Source organism: Neurospora tetrasperma (genome assembly GCF_000213175.1).
Source record: "Neurospora tetrasperma FGSC 2508 unplaced genomic scaffold NEUTE1scaffold_81, whole genome shotgun sequence".
In the NCBI taxonomy this organism is placed as follows: domain Eukaryota; kingdom Fungi; phylum Ascomycota; class Sordariomycetes; order Sordariales; family Sordariaceae; genus Neurospora; species Neurospora tetrasperma.
This window is the reverse complement of record NW_009799179.1, coordinates 9,011,925-9,034,310: the sequence shown is the minus strand read 5'-3', so window position 1 is coordinate 9,034,310 and position 22,386 is coordinate 9,011,925. Positions and strand designations below refer to the sequence as shown.

The 22,386-nt window shown below is 47.5% G+C and overlaps 5 protein-coding genes across 5 annotated transcripts; 2 read left to right on the top strand and 3 right to left on the bottom strand.

Annotated features, from left to right (window-relative positions):
* Positions 1–14: 14 nt before the first annotated feature.
* Positions 15–4,318, top strand: NEUTE1DRAFT_143381 (uncharacterized protein; the record flags this gene model as incomplete). The annotated part of the gene is made up of 7 exons (XM_009858908.1): positions 15–67; positions 3,068–3,155; positions 3,228–3,376; positions 3,441–3,500; positions 3,587–3,730; positions 3,786–4,211; positions 4,288–4,318. 7 exons carry the CDS (start codon positions 15–17, stop codon positions 4,316–4,318), a joined length of 951 nt encoding a protein of 316 aa, XP_009857210.1.
* Positions 4,319–5,356: 1,038 nt separating this feature from the next.
* NEUTE1DRAFT_106514 (uncharacterized protein) lies at positions 5,357–11,351 on the bottom strand (the record flags this gene model as incomplete). The annotated part of the gene is made up of 7 exons (XM_009858907.1): positions 5,357–5,426; positions 9,791–9,857; positions 10,328–10,371; positions 10,589–10,593; positions 10,779–10,833; positions 11,074–11,091; positions 11,284–11,351. 7 exons carry the CDS (start codon positions 11,349–11,351, stop codon positions 5,357–5,359), a joined length of 327 nt encoding a protein of 108 aa, XP_009857209.1.
* Positions 11,352–13,578: 2,227 nt separating this feature from the next.
* Positions 13,579–14,898, bottom strand: NEUTE1DRAFT_119251 (uncharacterized protein; the record flags this gene model as incomplete). The annotated part of the gene is made up of 3 exons (XM_009858906.1): positions 13,579–14,211; positions 14,287–14,371; positions 14,469–14,898. 3 exons carry the CDS (start codon positions 14,731–14,733, stop codon positions 13,977–13,979), a joined length of 585 nt encoding a protein of 194 aa, XP_009857208.1.
* Positions 14,899–15,484: 586 nt separating this feature from the next.
* Positions 15,485–16,690, bottom strand: NEUTE1DRAFT_93090 (uncharacterized protein; the record flags this gene model as incomplete). The annotated part of the gene is made up of 2 exons (XM_009858905.1): positions 15,485–16,437; positions 16,530–16,690. 2 exons carry the CDS (start codon positions 16,688–16,690, stop codon positions 15,507–15,509), a joined length of 1,092 nt encoding a protein of 363 aa, XP_009857207.1.
* A 2,042-nt stretch (positions 16,691–18,732) lies between these two features.
* Positions 18,733–22,320, top strand: NEUTE1DRAFT_93088 (beta-galactosidase precursor; the record flags this gene model as incomplete). Its single annotated transcript, XM_009858904.1, has 7 exons — positions 18,733–19,200; positions 19,256–19,352; positions 19,417–19,670; positions 19,724–19,857; positions 19,917–20,045; positions 20,099–20,780; positions 20,843–22,320. 7 exons carry the CDS (start codon positions 18,825–18,827, stop codon positions 22,174–22,176), a joined length of 3,006 nt encoding a protein of 1,001 aa, XP_009857206.1.
* Between the last annotated feature and the right edge of the window lie 66 nt (positions 22,321–22,386).

Sequence of the window (22,386 nt, the reverse complement as noted above, 5' to 3'; positions counted from 1 at the left end):
CTTCTTGGCCCGGGATGACCAGTTTCTTCTGCACTCTGATGCACTCTGATGCACAGGGCACCAATCGGTCAGTCTCTGGGTGCTGCACGCTCCTGCAGTGGGCTAATTTGCATTACTTACCTAGTATCCGTCCTTAATAAGGAACATATAGATCTTATAACATCCAATTACCGTCGTATCGCGCCTCCCCATTCTGGCTCTCGTGGAAGAAGGGGTAAGGGTGCGATGGGGACGTGCTAGGACGAGGATTTTTACATTTAACCAAGGAACCCACAACCCCACACTATTGTTTCTTGCCTTCCTGGAAAGTACGTAGAGGTAGTGTATGTATCAAGCCGGGTCGGTGTCTCGCAGCGTCCCAAGCGTCCTCAACACCGTGGCCCCCCATTTCGGAAGCCCGTTTCCATCTCCCGTTCCACATCGCCAACTTACCACAGGCACGCACTCGCTGGGCCATTTATCCCAAGTAGCCCGCCGGCGCCAGGCCACCGACCAGCGACGCCCCGGACAAGCCCCGTCCCCCAGGAACTCCCAACCACTCAACCAAAGTGATAGCCTGCGAGGCTAGCCGCCATCCTCCAAGACCTGAGCTACCGCACTTCTCATCGAAAGGCTTTTCCTTACCTCTTGTGGTCTTCACGGTGCCGTCGTCGGTTGGCGTCCAAGATCCCCCATCATGCTCCATGCTGTCTCCCAACGACCTTGATTACTTCACTCCCCCGCCCATTGGCCTATGAGATGCCCGTATAGTCGACAGGAGAGAGCTCCGAGAGCGTGCCAGCGCATCGGCCCCAACCGACCATCCGCTTCAGCTACTGTATGTACACCAGTGCCGGATGTACACTCGCCATCGCCCAACAAGGTCAATGAGTGCTTTGGATTGATTCTGAGCAAACAAAGACTCTTGTTCTCCTCAAGCTTTGCTTCGCGGCGCACCGGGTTAGAAGATAGGCGAGCAGCGGCAAAGCTACCCGAACACCATTGCGCTGTTGGCTGTTTCATTTTGCTGTCCGTTGTTCAACCTAGGGGGGCCCTTCTTCGCTGCTGGCTACATCATCATACACCAACCTAAGAGGCCTTGGCATGGCGTGGTTGCCGGTGTGAAGCTTGACTTTTTCAAGTTAATGGTCAGTAGAGAAGAGGTGATCATCATAGGGTCCGCCAACGCTGCGAACCATACTTCTAGGCCAACACTTCAAAAAGCGCAGAGGTCCACGCCTCCGCGGGAGTTCCGCTCGGTTTCGGATTCGAGCCACCCTACCGTGGCTACGTACCACGACACGATACAAATTCTGACGCCCGTCAACGCTACGCTGCCGCTGCTGGCTTGCGCTAGAAAGAAAGCTAGAAAAACGAGAGCCCCCTGTCAGACCTGCATAGGATCGTTGCGACATCGAAGTCGAGGACGCGGCCAACAACGGTCCCAGCAAGCGCCTCTTTTCCCCTGTCTGCATTTTGCTCATTTCTTTTTCTTGGTCCCAGAGCCGTTGGCTCCCTACTTTAGCTGGCACGCCCGACAAACCCTAAAGACCCAGGAGACGCCCTGGGCCCTAACGGCGTGTTTGAGGTGCTGAGCGTGTACATATGTTACAGTCAGTTACGGTTCGGTCGCGTACGGTCTGTCACGGTACCGCGCATGTACTGTGGCCCACGTCGGTACCTCTACATACTCATTGCATGCATTAAGTACACCTCAACCGCCAATTCTGCACCCAACGCAAAACGCAGGGCAGCCCATCAAGCGACACAAGCACCTCAATCAAATCACCACTACATACAGTCCAGTATTACTTCGATCCGACCTGGAGATCTCAAATTGCCCATTCAAACTCTGCCAGTCCGTTGGCTCACCTGCATCATTGAACTACCTCTACCTCATCATACGTACCTCGGCCGTCCTCTTTGCTCTGTCGCCGACCGCTATCTAGCACGTTCCCCCTTCTCTTCTTTTTTTCTTCTTTTCGCTCTCCCTCTTCTCGACACTTCCGGCGGCTTCATCTCTCTTCTCATCTCAGTAATCAGCACCCCAGGACAAGTAAGTGTGCTTTTCCCCATCTGTCGTTCCCCAACCAGTCACTTTGTGTCGTCTCCTTGGTCCTCGCACGTGTCCGTCCCCTCCTGCCCTCCCAATCTCTCCATTGTTTTGTTTTTGTAACCCCTGACCCATTTTTTCTCGTCTTTATCCGAGACCACTGCAGGCCCTCCCCCCTCTGTCCACCTACCCGGGTCTGGGGCCTGGGATCCCCGACCCTACCTTTCCCTGCTTTGCCCCTGCCATACATAACACAGCAGCGCTAGCCTGAGGATGTTCCCAAGTGGCTCTTTTGCGACTATGTTACCTACCCATGGTTGAAGGCTTCCCAAGGATCCGTATGTTTGGACCATGGTTCTCGGCGGCCAGCCTGCCTTCACCCACTTGGGACCTACCTTGTCGACCCTACCGTCACATACCGCCCATTGGTTGGAAGGGTACAAAGCAGGTGCAGTACTTAACTGCTCAGCTTTCGGCTTCCATCTGTTGTCCAGCCATTCATAATTCCATCGGGACAGGTCAACTTGACATAGACCCCGGTTCCCTCTCAGCCCTGTCATCAGACCCGCTCGCTCCTCTGGTTGCGCTACTCTCTTCACTTTCCGGGTTACTTCTTATAAGTCCCGGTCAAAGCCTTGTTTGTTGCGAGGCTCCTTTCTTGTCCTTCTCTACCCTTTCGTGTCCTACCTGTCCGTGTTCCCTCTCAAGGTCGAATTATTTGTATTCGTTGTCTAACCACTCATCAGCAGATATACGAACACCACATCTCCTTACCATCTCTCACCTCCAAAGGAACAACACTTCCTGACGGGTCATCGTGCCCTGTTACATAGAAGAGAGAGAGAGTACACTTTGGCTTGCCATATATGCCTGCCTCTCATACCTTGGGATCTTCAAACCAGGACAGTTATCCGTCTTACAGAGCAATGGAAGGTCATCATGGGCCCGGGTAGGATCTTTATTTCTTCTTACTTTCAACCTGACTACAGCTATACCTGTTTTACAGAAAAGCTAACATTGTTCCGTCACACATAGGGGACCCAATCTAGTCCCTGGGTATATGGAAAATGGACGCTTCTATGGGGAGTATAAGAAAGGGCAATACATGTTCCCTATCGATGAGGTGTGTTTTCCGTATTCAACCGCTGGTACGTCAATATAAATGGTGTTGACACCATACTGACACATTATGCAGCTGGAGAAAGATAGACTCGACATGTTTCATCATTTCTTTTTGCTCGCTCGCAACCAGCAACTCTTCTCAGCACCGTTCCCGAATCAGGAAAGTCCGCGGATCCTTGACCTGGGATGTGGAACCGGAATATGGGCAATTGATATGCAAGAGTAAGTAAATGATTATAATGAGACTACATTGACTATGTATATTCTAACTTGTAGCGTCTCACAGTAAATATCCAGTGCTTGGTCAAGTCACTGGTGCGGATCTTGCTCTGATCCAGCCAGAATTGTAGGTAACAACGGACTTTGCTTGTTGAAAGAAAAAGAAAAAGAGGAGATTGAGAGAAAAAGAAAAGCTAATTTTCCCTTATTTAGTATCCCGCGCAACCTCGTATTCAAGCCTATGGATATTGAAGAGCCGTGGCTGGAACTGAGCGGATGTGCTTATGACCTCATTCACCTACGTACACTGAATGGTAGCATCTCCGACTGGCCATTTGTGTATGACCAGATATACAGGTAAGTTTCAAAAGCATCTTCTACAGCTGGAGTTACTCTTCTGACCATTTTACAGACACCTGAAGCCCCATTGCGGATTTGTCGAGCAGGTGGAAATCGATTGGGTCCCACGCAGTGATGATAGGAGTCTGCCACCGGATTCTCATTTCTTACGATGGGCCGAAGCGCTGGTGGAGGCAATGGATAGAGCTGGGCGTCCAATGAGACTGGACAGCCATCGCGTCCAGCAGCAAATGAGACAGGCTGGCCTGGTGGATCTTCACGAGCAAGTTATCAAGGTTCCTATCAATGGATGGCCAGAGGATGCTCATGAACGCGAGATTGGGCGATGGTTTAATCTTGGTCTCACCCAAGGTCTAGAAGCTCTAACCTTGGCGCCCTTCACCCGGATTCTCGGTTATACCCCAGACGCTGCGAGGCACCTCATCAGCCTTGTGAAGGAGGAGATTCGGTCGCGCAAAATACGCGCGTATTGTACACTGTGAGTACCAACGAGCCTGCAAGCGGCCGTTAGCACCAGGCACAACTCCGTTATTCACAATGGCTAACTCAAATAGGCACATTTTCACGGCGAGAAGACCAGCATGAAGCCACTTTGGTGGGTTCGGTCCGATGCACTATTATCTTTTTGCGCTTTATGCAATGGTACATACAATGGTTTCAACAGCAGCGGAGTTCGTGTCGACGGCGTTAAGGGAGGTCATTGTTGGGTTTCTCCTTTTTGGTACTGGCCACTGTCCCATCCTCACCCCATACACTTGTCAGATATCCCTTTAACACTATCAAAACTGAAGTCGAAATTGTATACACGGGTTTTCATTCCTCATCAACATAAGTCTCTTCAACTTATTTCAGACTGTCTTTCTCTCTGACCCCTACGGCCGCCTTGTCGTTGACCCCCTGCCTATTGCTTTCAATAGTCTCATAAAGATTAACAACCCTCATTCTCCATCGGGTTTTTCTGGTTTTTCGTGGTTGCAGCTTGTTTGCCTTTAGAACGGGATGGTATTTTCCGTCTGTCCCAGCAGAGTGTTTAAAGGGTCACTCAAGCAACGCTCACAGTTCTCGAACGATGCACCGGAGTAACCTGTGTGGGGTTTCACAACATTTCAACGCGGACTGTGTTTTTCTTGCAAGGCAGTTTCACCTTTCTTCAATTGTTCTGTGAGTGTTTGACTTACACTTTGAGTTCAGTTGCATGAAAGAAAGATATATCGAAGTTGGAGTTGCACCGTCTATTATTGGTTGTTGGATCCTCACAAGTGAATATCATTCGAAGAACATGTCTTGGGAAGGAGCACTGGAGAGAAATAAATCCCTACCTTCTACTTCTTCCTCTGCTTTATGTGTGCAAATGAACCAAGGGAAAAGAGAAAAGAATATTAGGTGGGAGGTGACTGGAGACAGAGACCGCCGCGGCCATGGGCTTCGATTTGGACAGTGGTTGACTCACAGAACCACGACCGAATACGGTTGACCCAGATTCCAATCAGATCAATAACTTCGGATACTTCAAGCTTCATCTTTTACCGTGACTGTCCCAGTGAGACCGGTATGAACTTACCCTTCCGGATCAGTTTATGGAATTGAATGGACACATACTTACTTTTTAAGTAGCCCAGCCGCCTACCGACCACCCGGCCACCCGGAATTATCCAACCGGCAGCCGGCCTGGGCAGAATACGACGTTCCCACACTCAAACACCTGTGCAGTCTTGGCGGGCGTGCGTGCGTGCACACACACACACACACACACACACACACACACACACACACCGCACTTCTGTATTGTACAACTTCGTTAAAATCCATCATTTGACAATAATTTCTACATTAATTTGAAGTTATTTCAATGTACAAAGTAATTAAAATACTAGTAATTAAATAAATCCATTGCGATAATACCTTCTAAAATAATCCTCAATTTAAAACCCGCCGGTATAAAACGCTCCTATATTCGAAATGGCGCGCTAGTAATTTACTTTAACGAAGATTAAGATTAGGAAGATCCTAGTCTAATAATTCTATAATATACCTCCTCCCGCCCTAGAAAGAAGAGTTATAAAGCCGAATAGTCTATTAAAGTTATCCTTAAAATTATTCTACTTAAGAAGAAGGCTACTCCTATTAAAACTACCCCTAAGAAGGCCGCTATTAAAAAGACTACCGTTAAGAAGGGGAAGGCTCCTACTAGAGACCTAACGTTAGAGCTAGAGCTAGAATTAGAACCGCCGTCGTCCCCCCCTAAGCCTACGATACTTATTAAAATTTTTAATAGTAAAGAAAACTCTAGTAACGATAATAAAGTCGAATAATAACTCCCTATCCGCCTTACCCTTAAGAAGCGGATTCTTAATACTTTATTTTATCTATCGGGCGATAATAATAGCGAGGTAGCCTCTCCGACTAAACTAATTGCCTTGGCGCTATTAGTTTAGCCCCGCGCTACCTGTAAGCCGGTTATTCTAATATTACTATTGTACCCTAAATACCCTAAGTTAATATAAGTCTAATTTAATATAGTCGGTTTGTATATTACTATTAATTATAATAAACTACCTTCTATCGAAGACTATAGTTTATTTAGAGAGGTTGAAGTTAAATAAAATAACGGCGAACTTTACGAATAGCGCTTTGGGATAATATTATTTAAGGAGATTAGATAATTATAGTAAAATTATGTATAAGATATTATTAACGATAATATAGCTATAGAAATAAAATAATTAATTTCTTTATATAACGTTAGTTATATTACTACTACCTATAACTATTACTGCGCCCGGATTATTATTTATAATAAAATTATCCTTAGGAAGGAGTTCTTTAATAGGTATAATAATTTTAAATACGAGACTATTATAAAGTTGTACCTCTACTATATTAGTTAGAATTACTATTTTACTATATTATTTAAATTTCGGTTAATTGAGCTGCCCGCTAGTAAAATCCATACTACCCTATCCTTCCGTAGTAATATACCCTTTACTCTTACCCCCTCTTATAATTTAGTTAATCCTTTTATTACCCTAACCCTATAAACGGCCAATATACTATTATTACGAGGGTTATAGACTCTAGCCGGTACTAAGAAATTTAAGTACGTTACAATAAATACTATACTAATAAAAGTTAAAAAGAATCTAGAAGAGGATTAGTAACGAGAGGAATATACGGGGGTAAAACTACGCGGTACTATATACTAGGAATTAGTATAGGCATAGGCGTACAATCTTAATTATAAGTATAAGAATTATAATAAGGCTATTAAATATTAAATATATTATATTATTAATAGGAATATAACCTACTATAACTTTAATATTAAAAATATAAGTAAGTAGGTATATACAATCTTATTAGAGAAGGCTATAGTAATTAACCCGCCCGGTAGTTTATTATAATAGATATTAGGCAATAAGGTAGCAGCTACCTCTAGTATTAGTAACAATAATAGTAAACGTAAGGGAGGAGGTAATAATCTATTAATTAATATTAATATTATTAATAATATTAATAGTAGTAATAGTAGTACTAATATAGAGACTATAAATAGTCTATTATAAGTTACACTAAGGAGGGATAATTTTAGAGGTTTATATTAATTATACCCTCCTCCCCTATACTTACTATACCTACTACTATACTAATATTTCCCTCCCTATTTTTAATTTCCCTAAATCTAGTTACCTCCTTCTTATACCGCCGGCGGCTTTATAATTAATTTAATAATTACGGGCGGTTATAATTATAATATAGCGGGCGCTTTCCCTCTATTAGATAAAATAATAATTATCGATTCGTATACGCCCTTAAACTATTTTATTACTATATTTTATAAGTACCCGACTAATTGCAAAACTTTTACTATTAAGCGTACTAATATTAACCCTCCTCCTATCTTTATAGTAACTAAATTTTTACTTAACTACTAGTACCGCCGTTAATTGTACTACTATTAATAATAGGCGAAGAGGACGAGGGTAAAGAGATTAAAGAATCCCTAATAGAAATTGGAAAATTATTTATACTATATCTATTTATATTCTTAACTCTCGGTCTTCGTTTATTATTACTACCCTCCGCCCCGCCTAATTAACCGGCTAAAGAGATTATTACCGAATTCTTTAAAGTATTCTATAAATATTACTATATTAGAACGTCAACTAAAGTATTATTAATATATAGAACTTTAATTACTTTAAAGAATAAACTCCGGAATAAAGAGGCGCCTCCTAATATATTCGCGCTTAGAAAATAATTAGTAAAATAATTTATAAGGCTGGGGTTCAACTACGACCTCTATATAATATTTAGGGACGGTATTAAAAACTTCCTTAAAATTAAGTATATAATACTAATAATATAGTTAAATTATAGTAAATATACCTTCTAACCCCTATTACCGTAATTTAATTAACTAATATATATTTTAGACCCCCGATTTAATATTACATTCGAATACGGCGTTATTAGAACTTTCGCTTCTATAGCAGATAGTATTATTATTAGCAGTCCTAGCGAGAGATAACAATATTACAAATCGATTTATAGCGAAAGAGGGGGGTTTCTAGTATTTTAGTATTATTATATAAATAAATACAATTTTTAATACTTTTAGTACTTTTAGTATTTCTAATATTTCTAGTATTTTTAGTATTTAATTCAATTTAATATATATAAATTTATTTCTCCCTTCTATACTCTTTACCGCCGCTTAAATATAGTACCTATCTCTCTATATTCAATTAGCTCGTTAGTATATAGCTCCCTATACTTTTTATTAATATTATTAAATTCATCTATTATTAATTTTACGTTCTTAAAATAATTACGGATCTATTATACTTTATACCCTACGTTCTACATTAGTTATTTAAGGAACGTAGTAAAATTATTATTTAATATTTTATTATTGCCTTCGTTACAGTATACCCTTTTAAATTACTACTTAAAATCGCTAAAGTATACTTCAATAAAGTTAAATTCGGGAGAGTACAGCGGCAAATACTATAATAGAACCCTCTTCTAATTATACGCGTATTAAAATTCAGTACGGGGGTGCTAATTAACGTTATTTATTATTAAAATATTATTGCAATTAGGAAATAAATTTATTTTAAAGAGCAGGCATTTTACTATCCAATCCCAAACCCCAACTAAATCCGTTATACCTCTAAATATTAGTATATTAAATAGCCTATTTATTATAATAGCTAGGAGGAGGTAATACTACGTACTATAGATAAATTTGCTTAATATTATCGTAATAGCGCTACGAGGTACCTAACTAGTATAACGAACACTATCCCTTCGATTTGTACTAAATTTGTTACAAAATACGAATATTTCTATAGTAAATAAAAAGATCTTTAATATCTATTTAATTACTAGTATAGGGGATTATTATAATACCTTTATATAGAATTATTTCTTCTTCTACTTCTCCTATTGAAAGTACTATTGTACAGTCTCGGTCGAAATATATACGTTATATTCATTAATTAAAAAAGTATAAATTTCGTCGAGATATAAATTAGGTTTTAATACAAGGAGGTTTATAATTTCCTTTATAATATTAATTATAATTAATAAAATATAAGGAGTAATATAGTATATAATATACTTTAAACGCCTATATAAGAAACTTTTTAGCGTTCTAGGGGGTTCGCGGCGGTATAAATACCTTGCTAGTATCCGCTAGAATATACTTATATTTCTACATACTCTTTATACTTATACTAATAGTCTTAATAATATTATTAGGATATTCGTTATTTACTAGTATTATTATTATTAATACCTTCTGGCGGGTATTGGGGTAGTATACTATATTAATAATAATTCAAAAGATAATATAAATATTAAAATAGACAACTACACAATTTAGAGCATCAAAATATCAACTTTTTGTACTAGTTTTGGGTAGATTTCGATATTAAACGATTGAGTTAAGTCGTGTAAAGCGATGTCAAATGGCCAGATTTGTCAAATGCGGTGTATGTGTGTGTGCACGCACACACGCCCGCCAAGACTGCACAGGTGTTTGAGTGTGGGAACGACGCAATACAACATAGCCCGGGACCGGCACCCTGTACCGGCGCTGCCGAATGACCGGGATTTCCGTCTGTACTACACGAAATTAAGACCTTACCCTGTTCAACTGCTTCCGCGTCTCTTTTATACGCCTGAATCTAGCGATCATGGGACTTAGCCATCATGTACGCTGTATGCTTACTGTGGGCTGAACCAAAAGTTAACCGTAACAGGAATGCTTCTGGGCTGTGCTTGTACCGGTGCTCCTATGTTCCTGTCATTTTCACACTATCTAGGACGATCCATCTATATTCGTAACTTCACTCGCTACCACTCTCTAAACCAGACAAGCTCCCATTAACACACAGCCTCCTCCTCCAAGACGAAGAGAGATCTGCAGGATCCGGACGGAATGTGGCTTCCCTGTGTCTCGACGGTAAGGCTAACTTTCTTTTTTGAAACGACCCAAGCATCCAAGCCTAAGAAGTGTCGAGGTTACGGACAAGGCTTAAGGTACCTTAACTCTACACTACTAGTCTCATCTGACCTCGGACTACTTACGGCCGAGAGTCATGGCAACCAGGGGGATAGATAGTAATATCGGACTTTGATGAACTTGTTAAGTCTTCTATTGGGCGTAGGTAGGTCAACTAGTTCAAGTTGCCAGGCTCGAGCCACGTTCCCTACCAGGCCCCCCCTACCTACCCCCGGCGGGCACTAGTTAAGTGAGTTTCACTCTTCTAGAAGTACTAGCCACTCCCGCAACCCGGCGAGGTGGACGATCAGATGGAAAGCCACATGAAGGAGTCACGTCTGCCCTACTGTGCCTTTTTTTTTTCAAGCCAATAGTTCGCATGTACACTAGGTAGGTAGCATTGTAAAGCCTTGAACATCAGCTACGTAACAGAGCCTTGACCAACAGCTAACGGGAGCCTTGAACAAGGGAAAGAAATTGTGAACTCGGAACTGAAAACCTTGTCAGAACATAAAGCATGGCTATTCATCTTGAGACTTCGGCATCGCCGAGCTTGGATTCTTCTGGAGAAATCACATGGAAGCTAACCGAACTGAAACTTTGCAAGATGTCAAACTAGAAAGTACACTGCAGACACGTGTGTCGTTCTATCGAGGTTTTGGACTTGTGGCGGCTCTTGAAGAGGGGGCTTACCCCAAAGTGTTCCTCGCCAACCGCACCAATCTCAGAAGACACACCGTTTATCGAACAACTCTACGGCTTGACTGCCGTAGCTTGCTGCCCGCACTTCACAATGTGAATGCTTGAAAATGGGTGGTGTTGCAAAACTCGCTTTTGCTTTGCTGGCTTGCTGTTGATACAGTTGATATTTGTAGTGTAATTAACTGTTCTGCTAGGATTGGCACTACCTGCCTGACAAGGGAAAAAAAAAAAAAAAAAAACACACACAAGAGCATGAAAGGTAGCAGTACTTTGCTTCATTGTATGTATTGGATATGGATGGTATGGTGACCGTTCGGCGTACACGTACTTGACTTCATACCTACCTAGGTAGCTAGGGTATGCCTGCTTGGACTTGTCCACTTGTACGTAGCCTGGAAGTCGGAACATAACTGAACATTCACTGGCGGTCACATCCGTCACATCACCATCTTGAAACTTGCCTACATAGAGACTACTGCAGGGAGGAGTCCAGATGCGGTTTCGAAGTTTCCGTTCTTCTTGGCTTTGAACCCGACAGGGGGGAAAGAGCGACCGTAATGGGGTGCCCACGGCAAGCAAACCCCCGGGATGTAATCAAGCAAGTCATAGTGCCATGAGTGGTGGGCAAGAGAAAGTCTGTCTGAAACATCGACGAAGGTTGTTTGTTCCCCGGCCGCCGGCCGAGTGTCGGTCGGCCCGTAGGTTACTAGTAGGTAGGTATTCGTGACCCCCCGCGGCTCAGCCGGGACCCCATCCGTCCCGATGCTACTGATAATACATTCTCATCGATATGAGGTAGCAAGTTCCAACTCCCATCGATCTGAACTTCAAGACTACCCTAACTAAACGGGTACTCGGAACCATCTATGGGCACAATATGCTCGTCATCTCGCCTCGCCACCCTCTCTCTTCCACTGCTCTACATCACCCACTTCGTGACCTTTTCAAGAACCACTATTAGCTCCATGAACACGTCGATGTGATTCCTCGCGCATATACGCAAACAAATGCAAGCACCTTACCTCTCTTCACCTCTTACAAAACAACTTAGCTAACTGCTGGCCGCGGCCTAATCCATAGGAGCTGTGACACGTCACGGAGTATGGATGGTATGGGAGCTTGGAGAGACGATCATCACATATTCATCAAAGGGGGGAGGAACTTGAACCGAACCGGGACCGATTCACCTCAACCGACGACATGGACAGCCCGGCTTGGCTTTCTCCTCCTCCTCAGAGTGACGTGAGACATAAAAGAGAGACAGCAGGGAAGTATTGGGGGATTAGAACCGAAACCAGAACCGGGACAAGGAATAATAGTAGAAGGATGAGACAACACATCAAATCACTCGCAGCGGGAACGGTCGACAGAACGGGTCAGAGGCAGCCCGGCCTAGCCCGGGTCCAGCCAGCTCCAGCCTGTCTGTTTGTCGTCTCATCAACCCACCAAAAAAGGGAGTGAGGTGGAAACAAGCGAGCCACGTCGACAGACACGAGAGTTTATGGAAAACAGCACAAGTCTGTAAAGGGCTGGTGCAAACGCTGCGGGGACAACATGGAACATGGAAAAAAGAGTTTGTCACCCACCCAGTGACCACCGGGGGCCGCACGAAACCGACCGGCCTTCCATTGTAGTGAATCATACAATCACCAGGGGTGCGTGTGAGGCAACTAAGCAGCCACCTAGCCACGTCGACAGTCTCGTTTCGAAGAAAGGCCAAGGAAGTGAAAAGCAAGAAGCTTTTTTTGTTTGGGTACGAGGGTGTTGTGTTGGGCAGCGGGCGTGATGAAAACCACTTGCATGGCAGAGTCGCGACGGTGATGTGATGAGGTCGACAATTAAGGCCAACAGAGTCAAAGAAAGAGGCGGGCAGGGGTAGGTAGGGTCGGAGACCATGGTCACCATGGTCTATTCTGGGAAGAACATGGGGAAACCCAAGGCCGGCCACATCGACCGACCCGGGTCGACCGACCGGAGCTTTTGGCCCGATTTGAACTGGAATCAATCCAAGTGACTTTGATGAATGAAGGAATGATTGAGCCATAAGAAAGATACAACATGACCACATGTGTAGGTTGAAAATCGGGTTCGGTTTTATCTCATCTTTCTCAATTCAACCTCCTTTTGTGACCTCTCCGTCTCTACTCTCTTTCTGCACATAATAGCGGCTAAATGTCTATGAAGCATATGTTATACAATCGACAGAAGGTAAAAATAAAAGTGAAACAGTGAGGGACCGAACCAAGCTCCTGGGACAAATATACAATGGGAGAAATAGAATTGGTAAGTGATGAGGGTTCCCAGCTGGAGGGAGATGGGCTGACAAAGAGACGAGATGAGCCGAACCGGAATCTCCCTGGGAATTCTGGGATGATGGTCTTGTTGCTTTCGTGCTTCTCTCTCCCTCTTCCTTTGCGAACGAACTCTCCAAAAAAAGATTCCAAACCCCGGGGGCTAAAAGATGCAACTTCTGCGCTACTTGAGTAGGATATCCGTTGTATTGCCGGGGTCAGTTTCCATAGGCGATCTCCGGTTATCCACAGCTCTCACACCCAACGTTTGGCTGCTGCGCGGTCACTTGCGTGAGTTTGGTGAGAGAGAGAGCGCCGGACCAGGGAAGAAAGGGGGAGGAGGCGGAGAGGGATAGGAACGGCAGAGAAAGAAGTCGGGCCAAAAATCTAAACGAGCAAGAAAAAAACAAGTGATCCCCGTTACGCCTTATGATTCTATTCCATGAAATCATTTCCCGTTCTCGTCTCTCTCTCTCTCTTCGCGCGGTATTCTGTCCCGTCCGTTCCCTCCCAAAACTGGATTCCCTTTTTTTCCCACCACTCTTCTGACACACACGCACACGTTGCGCACACGCGCCCACACCTGCACACACAACCCCTTGCTGTCGGATATCAAGTAAGGCCTCTTCCCATTGCTCGCGCGCGGGCCATTGGTGACTGAGGTTCGGCCCAACACTCTAGTCTCTTTGGTTGACGTTCATTAAGCGGTGGTAGTTAATGATCGAGGAAGATGGGAGTCCGTTTAGTGGGCGGCGGCGTGGGTCTCGCCGTGGTAGCCGATGAGCTTCATCCGGCCGATCATCTCGCCGATGGTGAAAAAGCCGAGGCACTCAGCGAGGAGAACACCAGCAGCGGCGACCTGTGTCCTGGAGATGTTGCGGACGTTCTGGAGGGAAGCACCGGCGTTGGAAAAGAAAGAGCCGGACTGGACGGACTTGATAAAGTTCTGGAAGTAGGCCTTGAAGGTAGAGACGGAGCTGTGATGAAGAGGCATGTCAACAACCCAAAGGTTTCCAAGCATGGGTAGACGGGGAGCACTGGAAGGAACATACGGAGGAGTCATGCTCTGGCCCCTGAAAACAATGCGGCCAAGCTCAGCAGCGACCTTGCTGTAGTAGATGACGAAGGGGGTCTGGCCTGTTGATAGGGGATAAGGATGTCAGCCATTGAAGTGCCATTGGACGGTGTAACCCGGACGGGGTGACGCGGGAAGGGACGCGGGAGGAAACCGTACGCTCGGCGAAGGCAATCAGCTTGCCGGTGCGGCCACCGACGCGGCCGAGGGTGCTGGAGAGGGTCTTGGCATATTTGGCAAGGGCAGGGCCGGCGGCGGAGCTGACGCGGGAGAGACCCTCGGAAGCCTTGGTCGAGAGCTCGGAGGCCTTAGCAGCAGTCTTCTTAGCGGCCTCGGTAGCCTTCTCGGAGGTGGTAGACTCGAAGCGGACCGCGCGGCGGCCGAAGGTGAGGGCCGAGCGCCGGGAAACAAGGGCGAATGACATGTTTGCGGATCGCGGATGGAGAAGACGACTGACGAATTGGTCGGTTTCTAGAAGGGGGGCCGGGCGGTCGGGGTCGCTGGCGGTGCGGGGGAGGAAGGGGCCGGAGAAAGGATGTGGTGATGTCGGAGGAGAAAGTGAAGCCTTTGCCTGTGCAGGGGAGTGGAGAGAGAGAGGCGCACGGAGTGTGGTCGGGGTTCCGGCTTGGTTCCGTGTGCTGCTTGTTGTAGAGGGATATTGCGCACCTGCACACAGAGCCAAGGGCGAGCGGGAATTGCGGGTCGGGAAAAATTGGATGAAGCTCGGAAGATCTGCCAAGGCAAGTTTCGGTAAGCCAGAGGCCAAGATGCGCCCAACTCGTCGGGTTAGGGTAAGGGTTATGCCAAGAAAGCTCGTCAGGGGCCGTGTTGCACAAACAGGGGAGCCCTAGGCGCCATGACTTCATGCCCTGGAGGATTGATTTCATCTCGTCTTTTTTTTCTTATCGATAACAGGAACTGCAGTATCCGCATACGGTAGAGGTATTCTACACTACGGTAGAGGTACTAGTAGTAGGTATGCCATCTCAACTTGCCGTCAACTGAAGACTTCAGTTGCGTTGCAGAAAGGGGAATCAAAACGTTCCGGTTCACATTGACATCTCTCATTCAAATCACCATTGACGCGACGCACCATGTAGACTCAACTACAATCCAAAAGTCAATTCGGCAATAACGCTAAACGCCAGACCCATGATCCCTTTTCCTCTATACACATAATGAACGACCTCAAACCAATTACTCCAGACTTTGGATCTGCACCTTGATGGCACCCGTCTTGGGGTCTGACGCCGTCTCGAACGCCTTGAGCGCATCCTCCAGCGGGAAACGGTGCGTCACCAGCCTGGTGAGGTCAACGAGGCCATTCTCGACCAGGCGAATGGCCCTGGGCCAAGTGTTGCAGTAACGGTACTGGAACTGCAGGTCGACCTCGCGCACACTGGCGCGCATGAAAGGAATCTGGATCTCGTTCTTGCCCACGCCGATGACGAACACCTTGCCGCCGAACTTGACGGCCCAGATAGCAGCCGCGATACTGCTCTCGACACCAGTACACTCGAGAGCCACCGCGGGCTCGATTCCACCAAAGCTCTCGACGATCTTCTTGGCCGACTCCTCAGCCGACAGGCGCTCGACCTTGTGGGTGACGACCTCGGGGCAGATCTCCTTGGCGAACTTCAAGCGACCTTCGTCAATGTCGGTAATGACAAGAGGGCAGGCACCAGCGGCCTTGGCGCAGAGCATGGTAATCAGACCAATGGGGCCGGCACCACAAATGAGGACAGGGTCGCCCAGACGAACACCGGCTCTCTGAAGACCGGCCAGCGCCACGGAAAGGGGCTCGAGCATGGCACCGTTCTCGTAGGACATGTTACCGATTTTGTGGCACCACACGGCAGGGTGGTTAACGTAGCGGCGGAGAAGGCCGGGCACAGGGGGCGTAGAGAGGAAGTCAACGCGCTCGCATCCGTTGTAACGGCCAGTCAGGCAGGGCTCGCAGGCATTGCAGATGACTTGGGGCTCAATGGCAACCCTGTCGCCGACCTTGATGCTCTTGACGCTGGGATGGACAGCAATGACCTCGCCTGCCGACTCGTGGCCGAGGACATGATCGCATTCGACGATCATGGGGCCGATGCAACCGTGCTTCCAGAAGTGGACGTCGGATCTACGGTGAAGAGACACGAGTTGTTAGCTGCTGTCGTCTCCTTTTCTCCACAACGTAATCAATTCACTGGCAGGGCGGGGACGGGTCTTTACCCGCAAATGCCTGTGCTTCGGACGGCAACAGTGACCTCGCCTTCCTTCAGCTCCTCGCCCTTTTGGACGCTCTCGAGGGAGGGAGAGGCCTCGCTGATCCACAGATCATGCTGAGGGTTGGTGAAAACGCCAATGTTGGTCTTGGAAGCGCTAGAAGCCATTGTAATCAGAATAAGCCCGGGGGAACTGTGTCTGAAGCTGTTGGAAAGTGTCGGTCGAGAATTGTCACGACTGAACTAAAGCTCGAGAGAGGAGAAGAGATTGTGGGATAGCACTGGGTGAGAGGCCCGACTCTCTCTTTTTATACGCACACCAGGCACTGGGACGGGAGCTGCTGCACGCCTCCTGCCCGCTCTCCGCTCTCCGGCCTGCCTTCATCCCGCGTTAGCATAGTGCTGTGGAGGAATGGCTATCCTGAACGCCGATTCGAGGCTTCGTTTATCTGATGAAGGTCATGTGGATGAAGATAAGAAATTGAGCGCCTGGAACCAAAATCGTTCCAGCCCAGTCCAGGCTTTGATACTGCCGTGGCGGTTGGTGACGGTTATAAACGCCCAAATGATGTCGCTCTTCAATGTCGCGATGGAGTCTCGAGACATCCACTTGGACCCCGCATTGAGTTTAAGTTCCTGACTGCCCGCCGCGAGGTCTCCACTTCCTTTAGGACAGGCCAGTCCGGGACTAGTGTATTTCCCCTACGTCCGCAATTAGGACTACGTACCAAGACCTCTAGCCGGCAGAATTTGGAGAAACTTTTAACTCACTCGCCAAGATTCCTGTGTCTTCTTCCTCAGTCATGTCTCCAAGCTTCGCAAGGAAAGACTCGCGCCGGAAGCCTCGAATAACTGGACTTGAGCAATGTTTTTTTTGTGAAGGTTGCCATGTCAGAGCGGGATGTGGGGTACTATTCCCGCCTCGGGCAGTTCCAGTGAAGGAGCTGGGATGGAACCGGGAAAGAGCAGACCGAGCAGAACCCCACATACTTTGATGCGCACCAATGAGAACATACTTGGCTGTTGCGGGTTGAAGTGAACTTTTAACCCCGTGGGGTAGTTAGTCTCCACCACGTTTCTTCAATTTGATACTCATCATCCGTCACTGCACCTTCTCTTCATGAAGACGCTCCCGTGTGATGGTCAAGTGAGGGCTGTTGGTGAAAATCACGGCAAGTCCTGGATTTGGACCGGAATGGGTTGAAGGCCCTCAGGATATACAATGCCAAAACCTGCCGATATCGTATGACATTATGTTCACTGACTTGCGTGCAGCCAATCGTCTTGGGCAATGCCTCAAGTTTTCCACGTCGTCTGGAAAATGGAGATGCATCGATGGGTCCACAAAAATTTCAAAAAGAAAGGGAGAACCTAATCAACACGAAAGAACCTCCCACGCTCCTGCCATAAACAGTAGTCATCATCGGCTTGTTCCGTCATCCTCGAAAACCCCTCTCAACCTTCCCCTCACAACTGAGCGGGAAGTTGAGTTTCTTCCCGTTCCCTTCAAGTTGCCTTGCACAGAACATAAAGTGGGTCGATGTAGCCTTCTTCCGTCTGTCCAGCGCCAAACTTCCAGTAGCATTGGCCGCCTTTTCTTCCTGGTCAACAACGTCTTCTCATATGACTTCATCTGCAGCGAATTCGAGATGCACCGATACACGGCCAAATACCCCACGAATCACGCACCGTTCAACTTGTAAACTTCAGCATGCGAACCTGAAATGCCGCTGATCTTATCTCGTTCCTGCGCCTACCGTGCATCTCCCGCCTCGGCTTAATGACAAAATCCACCACAATCGAGCCGGCATCCGATGTGCACAACATGGCGCAGGGTCGCAATGCTCAACAACACAGCGGATGGATGTCGTTCGGCTACGGCGTTACCAAGGGACTACCGCATCTTTTCTTTCAAACCGGATTTATTTCATTCTCCTTGCGGTCTAGCATCGTCATCTGATGTACTAAACTATGTTGAGCTTAGTTCTGTGTTCAGACAAATCCGGCTTGTATGAGGTGAGTTCTGGTTATCGTATGCGGTATACCCTCAAAAGCAGAAGGGGGGAGGGCAAAGGGAAGCTGGATGCGGCGAAGCTACGCCAATTGGTATAGTCGAGCTATTCTTAGCAGGTACCCGTCCATTGGAAAATATCTGAGGTACGTATGACACCATAGACCGAGTGGAAACAAACTACAGATATAAGGGGTTTCCAGATGCCTGGTTCCTGCGTCTTCCCCCCATCGTGGCTGCATCTGCGACTTGTCAACTGTCCTTTGTGATTTCACAGCAAAGGATCACATCATGAGGCCGCTCTCCGTCCTGTTGGCCGTGTCTGCAGCGGCAGGTTTGGGACACGCCGAGACCTTGAAGCCCCAGACACTTCTGCAGGATATCGTCACGTTCGATAACTCTTCGCTTTTCATCAAAGGTGAGCGGTTGATGATCTTCAGCGGCGAGGTCCATCCTTTTCGCTTGCCTGTTCCGTCATTATGGCTGGATATTTTCCAAAAGGTCAAGGCTCTCGGCCTCAATACCGTCTCCTTCTATCTCGACTGGGCATTACTGGAGGGAGAACCGGGAATCTTCCGTGGTGAAGGTATCTTTGACTATTCGGCATTTTTCGAGGCGGCCAAGGAGGCGGGCATGTACCTAATCGCGAGACCTGGACCTTACATCAGTGAGTCTCCCCCATATGGAAACACGTCGAGTGCAGCTTGCTTACAACCCTACAGATGCCGAGGCGTCTGGAGGCGGCTTTCCAGGCTGGCTCCAAAGAATCAAAGGACACTTGAGGACTGCAGACCCAGAGTACCTCGCTGCTACCGACAAGTAAGTGAAGAGCCTCGATAATCAAACCTTTTCCATATGGAAACTGGACTGACAGAGCTGAAAGCTACGTCGCGAACGTCGACAAGCTCATAGCCAAGTACCAAATAACCAACGGTGGCCCCATCATCTTGTACCAACCCGAGAACGAGTATACCGGTGCCGCTTCAGGCGTCAAATTTCCGGATCCTGACTACATGCAATATGTGATTGATCAGGCGCGAAACGCCGGTATTGTGCTCCCTATGATGAGCAACGATGCTTCATGGACTGGGGGTCACAATCTACCTGGCTCAGGAAAAGGAGAGGTTGATATTTACGGTACGTGAGATCTTCTAAGGACTGAGGATACGCTTGACTGACAATGTGCATAGGGCACGATGGCTATCCCTTGGGTTTTGACTGCAAAAATCCCACAACATGGCCTTTGGGTAACTTGATTACGCAGTACCGTGCCCAGCACCTGAAATTTAGCCCTTCTACTCCATACACCGTACCAGAGTTTCAGGTACGTATTTTAGTACCAAGTTTCAAAGTCCACCGAACTTAGGCTGACTGTTCGAGCAGGGAGGCAGTTTTGACCCATGGGGTGGATATGGCTTTGACCAGTGCGAGCAACTCATTAACCATGAGCAAGTCCGTGTCTTCTACAAGAACATGTTTGCTTCTGGCGTTACCATCTTTAACCTATATATGGTATGCTACTCCCCCCAAGACCCGCCTCACAACTCCAGGCCTAACCAGAGTAGATTTTCGGAGGCACCAACTGGGGTAACCTGGGGCATCCGGGAGGCTACACCTCATACGACTATGCTGCTGCCATAGCCGAGGATCGTACCGTTTCTCGCGAGAAGTATTCGGAGTTGAAACTGGAAGCCAACTTCCTAAAGGTTTCACCTGGATACCTCACAGCTACACCTGACACTAGCAATAGAACGGGCATCTACAGCCCGAACACGGACATCACTGTAACTGCTCTAGTCAACTATACCCCGGACGGAGGCTCGTTTTACGTTGTTCGCCACACCGACTATCAGACGCTTGCTTCAACCCCTTACACCCTCTCGCTGCCAACCTCGGCTGGAAATTTGAGTATCCCCATTCTGGGCGGTTCCCTCACTTTGAGCAGACGAGACAGCAAAATACACGTCGCGGATTATTCTGTCGATGACCACAAATTGATCTACTCGACAGCTGAGATCTTTACTTGGAAGAAGTTCAGCAATAGAACGGTGTTAGTGGTGTATGGTGGTGAAGGAGAAACGCACGAGCTTGCAATTGCCGATGAAGTCAAGTGGACATCAACAGGCCCACCGGTGCAGGTGAAAACGGTCAAGAAGGATGACAAGAAATTGTTCACTGTTGTACAGTGGAAGGCGAACTCCGAAAGGAGGATCTTTAAGGCAGGAAATCTGCATATCTACATTCTGGGTCGGTTCAGTTTGATCTCCCATATTTCGGAGTGTCTCATCGCTAACGAATTGACGAACTAGATCGCAACACTGCATACAACTACTGGGCACCCCAGATCACCAATTCATTGTCCTCTTTGATTGTAAATGGTGGATACCTCATCCGATCCGCTTCCATCAATGGCACTTCTTTGTCACTCCAAGCCGACTTCAACACCACAACCACACTCGAAGTGATCGGCGTGCCCCTTGGTGTTTCCGAGCTCCAAATTAACGGGGAGACCACCGAGTACCGAGTAGACTCCGAGGGCAACTACATCGTTGAAATCGACTCCGAGGCCCCATTCTTTTCCTTGTCCGACTTTTCCACGGCCGAATGGTACTACATCGACTCCCTCCCCGAGATCCAACCCGACTATGACGACTCAGCCTGGCCCTCGGCCAACCTCAAATCCACCAACAACACCTACGTCGGGCCGCTCAAGACCCCCGTCTCCCTCTACGCCTCCGATTATGGCTTCCACACCGGCGCCCTGCTCTTTCGCGGCCATTTCACTGCCACGGGCGCTGAAACCAAGCTGTTCATCTCCACGATAGGCGGCAGCGCCTTTGGCTCCTCCGTCTGGCTCAACTCCTCCTTTGTGGGCAGCTGGCCCGGTAGCGGCGCGGCCTCTGTGCACAACGACACGTACGACCTTCCCTCCCCGCTCGTCGCAGGGCAGCACTACGTTTTCACTGTGCTGGTCGACAATATGGGTCTCGACGAGGACTGGACAGTTGGCGATGACACCATGAAGCTTCCGCGGGGCATTCTGGACTACTCCCTTGGTTCTGATACCAACACCACTTTGCCCAAATCCAACATAACCTGGAAACTCACCGGCAACTTAGGCGGCGAGCAATACCGCGATAAAGCCCGCGGTCCTCTGAACGAAGGCGGTCTTTTCATCGAACGACAAGGTTACCACCTGCCCTCCCCTCCTAGTTCCTCCTTTTCCTCTTCCAATGCCTCGACCCCCTTCACAGGCCTCTCCTCACCAGGCGTAGCCTTCTACACCACCTCTTTCCTCCTCTCCATCCCTTCCACGCAGTATGATATTCCCCTCCGCTTCGTTTTTGACAACTCCACCTCTTTGGAGCCAGGACAGGAATACAGAGTCTGGCTCTATGTCAATGGTTTCCAGTACGGACGGTACGTAAGCCACATTGGTCCACAGAGTAGTTTCCCCGTTCCTGAGGGGATATTGAATTATCAAGGAGAGAATTGGGTGGGCGTGGCGGTTTGGGCAACGGGGAAGAAGGGCGCAAAGGTGCCGGGGTTGAGGGTGGAGGCGGGGACGCCGGTTAGGACGGGGAGAAGGGAGGTGGAGGTTGTTAAGGCGGGAGAGTGGAAAAAGAGGACAGGCGCTTACTGAAGTGGTGAGGTATCTGTTAAGGTTACGTGTGATGATAATTATTTATCGGCTTCTAGTATCCCGTTTGGTGATGGGCGAGGTGTTTGGTCCTCGTTGTTGAGACGTAGATTGGTTAACATAGTTCAGCACAATGAATCTTGTGTATTAAAAGCCAGTGTGCTCTGCATTGCCTGACACATATCTACTGCAATCAGTTTACTTTTAAGTTGT